At 43.3% G+C, this 4,038-nt stretch overlaps 1 protein-coding gene across 1 annotated transcript in view; it reads left to right on the forward strand.

Moving 5' to 3' along the window:
- Window positions 1–110: 110 nt before the first annotated feature.
- The window catches only part of Erich2 (glutamate rich 2), a 25,560-nt gene continuing 21,632 nt past the window's right edge, over window positions 111–4,038 (forward strand). The window contains exon 1 of the mRNA XM_048811967.1: window positions 111–431. Within this exon, the coding sequence (XP_048667924.1) occupies window positions 235–431 (197 nt within the window). The 5' untranslated portion in view covers window positions 111–234. The remainder of the gene's footprint in view (window positions 432–4,038) is intronic.

Below are 4,038 nucleotides of genomic sequence, written 5' to 3' on the forward strand. Positions count from 1 at the left end.
CGCCCCGCCCCGCCCCGCCCCGCCCCTCCAACCGCCCAACCAATCTCGCTCCAGGGCCTTCACGTCACGCCCCCTCCGCCTCGCTCGCCACACCCCCAACTCCTCCGCTACCTACCTCGGCTGCTTGCCCGGCTCCAGCCGCACTCAGTCCTGTCTCCATGGCAGCGTGGCGTCCCAAGCTCACTGCTCCCAACTCTGCCTCCGTAGCGAGCCGGGCCGGAGTCTGCCCTTGTGATGAACGGTTTGAAAGGTCCACAAGCGGGTGAGAGGCGACGCGGTGATTGCCAGTTGCCCTCGCTTGGTCTCCGAGTGCAGCTGCATCCAGCCTCATCTCGGACGTCCCCATACCCAGCTCCTGAATCCTCAAACTTCTCTGTCTCTCAAGGTTCGGACTCTGGGGCCCCAACGCTGCGGAGGCGCCACCCGAGAAGGTAGGATCCGTGAACCGCTGTAGTCGGGGCCCTGAGAGAGGTTTGTCTACTTGTTTGTGCATGATAATTGGGCGGGTCTGACAGGCGTGTCTACACCACGGTTCTACGACCTGACCTCTCCTCCTCTCCCCAAAGTGAAAATAGCCTGGGCTTCCTGCTCACTCCTCAGTCTTCTCCCTAGTCTCCAATTCCTTTGCTTATTTTACGGCTTAAATAAGCTTAATGGCTTATAGAAGCGAGCACCCCCTGGCTGTATTAACATCCCTACTTGCTAAATATAACTTGGCTGACCATAAAACTGTCGGTGGAATTTGGACCTAATGGATCTGGTTTTCATCTTCTGGAAAACGAAGGGTTCCGACAATGGCTTACCTCTAAGGTCCAGCCTAGATGACTAGAGACATCCAAAATCAATACTGTAGTTTTTGGACTATTCAACTACTCTACTCTGAGTCTCTGTAGCAATTGCAGTAGTAGCACGAAGCATAATTATCAATTTATCGTTTGCCTTCTAAATGAATTGCTGAAGCTGTTTTACCCCAAGAGAGCCCCTGAAAGTACTTTTTAAAAGTAAATCTGAGACTGGGCTCAGTGGTGCTTGCTGGTGTGTAGTCCCAACTACTCAAGGAGGCCAAGGCAAGAAATTTGCTTGAGCCAAGGTTCAAGAACCATTTGGGCAACAGGGAGGCATGCCATCATGAATGAATGAATGAATGAATGAATGAATGAATGAATGAATGAATGAGTCTGAAAATGTCTTTTGATTTGTTTCCTCCTAAAAATCAAATACAATGATCCCAAAATCCAGTTAAATAAATAAATGAATCTGAAAATGTCTTTTGATTTCTTTCATTCTCCTAAAAATCAAATACAATGATCCCAAAATCCAGTTCATTATTTTTTTTTTCCTAATTGAAGTGGTTTGGGATTTTTTTTTTAATCTCCAGAGAACAACAGCAGCACTGCTTTTTAATTGTTAAGAGTTTACCAGAACTGAGTTCCAACACCTTTGTAGGGGCTCCATTGCAATCATTCCAGAACTTCAAAGCTTTCTACCCAAACCCTCTAATTAAGCTACATCTCAGTGTTTCTCTCCATTCTTTGCCCTGTTGAGTGGCATTTGTGCCACATGGAACTTAGGACTGGCTTCTTTTACCCAGTATACCTTCAGGACTCTCCTTGCTGGGCTTTGGGTAATAACAACAGTAACAGAAGGAGTTGTAGTAATTGTAATTCTACTAGGAGATAAGTGCTGCTATTATTTGTTATTAACCATTCTGTTATTTTGAACAATTACGCTATGAGGTAGGGGAGATTTTTATCCTCAATTTATAGCTGAGGAACTAAATCAGAAAACAATTAAGAAAATGGCTCAACATTATCCAATCTGCTAAGATTTGAACATAGTTCGTCTGACTTTAAATTCTGGGCTCTGACATTACGTTGTTCTATAAAGGAGGAAATGTACAAAATTTATATCTAGACACTTTTAAATGATTTTAAGTGATAGATGATCTTTCAAAACATTTTATACACAGTTGAGGCTATGCAATAAAATATTGTGCCTTCGTTATGTTGTTTCTCCATTAAGTTCCTTCAGGATGAAGGATGATGATTAATGAGCTCATTCTCTTTTACCACAGTGCAGGGCCTGAACATGTAGCTGTCTATCTATGCATTCATTCTTTGCCTATTAGAAGACAAGGTAGTTTATAAAAACAAAAAGTACAAAAGGATAGAATATTTTCATATTGAATCACATTGAACAGCAGAGCTCCAGTTCAATTCTTTGCTTTGCTTTCTCCTTTCCTTCTGATAGACAATACATGCAAAGTCCCTATACTCATGAAACTCAGTCTAGTAAGGAAGGCAGGCAAAGAATGAATGAATACATGTATGCATATATGAAATTATGATAATCCCATGTTTGGCTTCATAAGAGACCTCCATTTTTCTTAAAGTTGCTGAGAGCCACAGCTGAGTCGGAATGGCCCCTGGCATTTTGCCAATAGTATTGGTTGACAGGCGAGGCATTACTATCTGCCTTGGCCGCTACTTTGGAGTTCTCACGCTACTTTGAAGTTCTCGTAGGGATTCATGGGGATTCCAGGAGAGTTCCCATTGGTTGGGGAAGTGCAGGAGGAAGGATTTCCGGAGGAGATATTTCCGGTGGCGGGTTCCTGGAGGAGCCACGTGGTTTTGGGGAGAGTTCCCGGGGAGCGTGTGTGGAGTGTGCTGGTGGAGTTCAGAAATAAAGTTTGTTCCTGCTTCAGTGGCTAGTGATTTGTGCCCAGCCAGACTGCGGCATTTGGTGGCCCGTGTGGGGAACGCCTGAAGCTCCGGGGTAAGTGAAATTGCTCACCCCTAAGGGAAGGTGAGAGAATGGGTGACCATTTCAAAAAACAATGTGTTCTTGTTTTGATTTGTTTTGTTTTTGTTTCAAGCTGCCTATCCCTAGAACGTTCTCAGGCAAACGGGAAAAATGGTTAGCTCAAGGTTTGAAGTTGTTCGATCCTGAGGAAGAGATAGAAATAGACCACAAATGCACATGTCAAGAAAATAGGAAAATTGATACAACGATTTTTTGTTCCGTTTTTGTTTCATTCTGTTTCGGTTTTGTTTTGTGTTATCTTATTGGGTTGCGTTATCTTTATAGTAGATTAGAAATTAGTAAAAAACAAACCGAAAGAGTGTTAAGTAAATTGTTAGAGGTTCAGACCATGGAGGAAGACATTTTAGATCAAGTAAAAGAGAAGGTCTCTCAAGCTAGTCAGATAGAGGAAGAAAATTTAAAGGAAGAAAGCTTAGAGGAGAAACAGCTATTAGGAAAAAAGCTACAACAGGAGGCTGCTACTAACACCGTTCTATCACCAGAGGGCATAATTCAATCAGCAGCTCCACCTATGGAGACAGCTGAGTGGCCCTCAACCCCCATAGCTGATAGATGGGATCCTGAGACAGGACCTCAAAGATTAGCATGCCCTGTACTTGAGCAGGCAGGAGGGCAGCGAATTCACCATGCTTTAGATTTCAAAACAGTGAAGCAGTTAAAGGAGGCTGTAACAACCTATGGTCCTCAAGCACCCTTCACTGTAAGCATGGTCGAATCCATTACCAACTTGGACATGACACCAGCAGATTGAGCTAGCATGTGTAAATCTGTGCTAAATGGAGGACAATATTTGTTATGGAAGGTTGCCAATGAGGAATTTTGCATGGAGACGGCTAGGCGAAATGCAGCAGCCGGTTACCCTCAAAGAAATCTAAATATGTTGTTAGGAAAAGGACCTTATGAGGGTCAACGGCAACAAATTGAATATGATCCTGCTATATATGCACAAATTGCTGCAGACGCAGTTAGGGCATGGAAGACTTTACAAGGACATGGAGATTTACAAGGTCAATTATCTAAGGTAATACAGGGAGCTAATGAACCTTACGCTGAATTTGTAGATAGGCTTATTCAAACAGCTACCAGAGTTTTTGGGGATACAGAACAAGCAATGCCATTAATTAAACAAATGGCTTATGACCAAGCAAATCGTTGGTGCAGAGAGGTCATTAGACCATGGAAACATGGAGATTTAAACACATATATTAAATTATG

Source organism: Marmota marmota, unplaced genomic scaffold (assembly GCF_001458135.2).
Source record: "Marmota marmota marmota unplaced genomic scaffold, marMar, whole genome shotgun sequence".
Taxonomy (NCBI): Eukaryota; Metazoa; Chordata; class Mammalia; order Rodentia; family Sciuridae; genus Marmota; species Marmota marmota.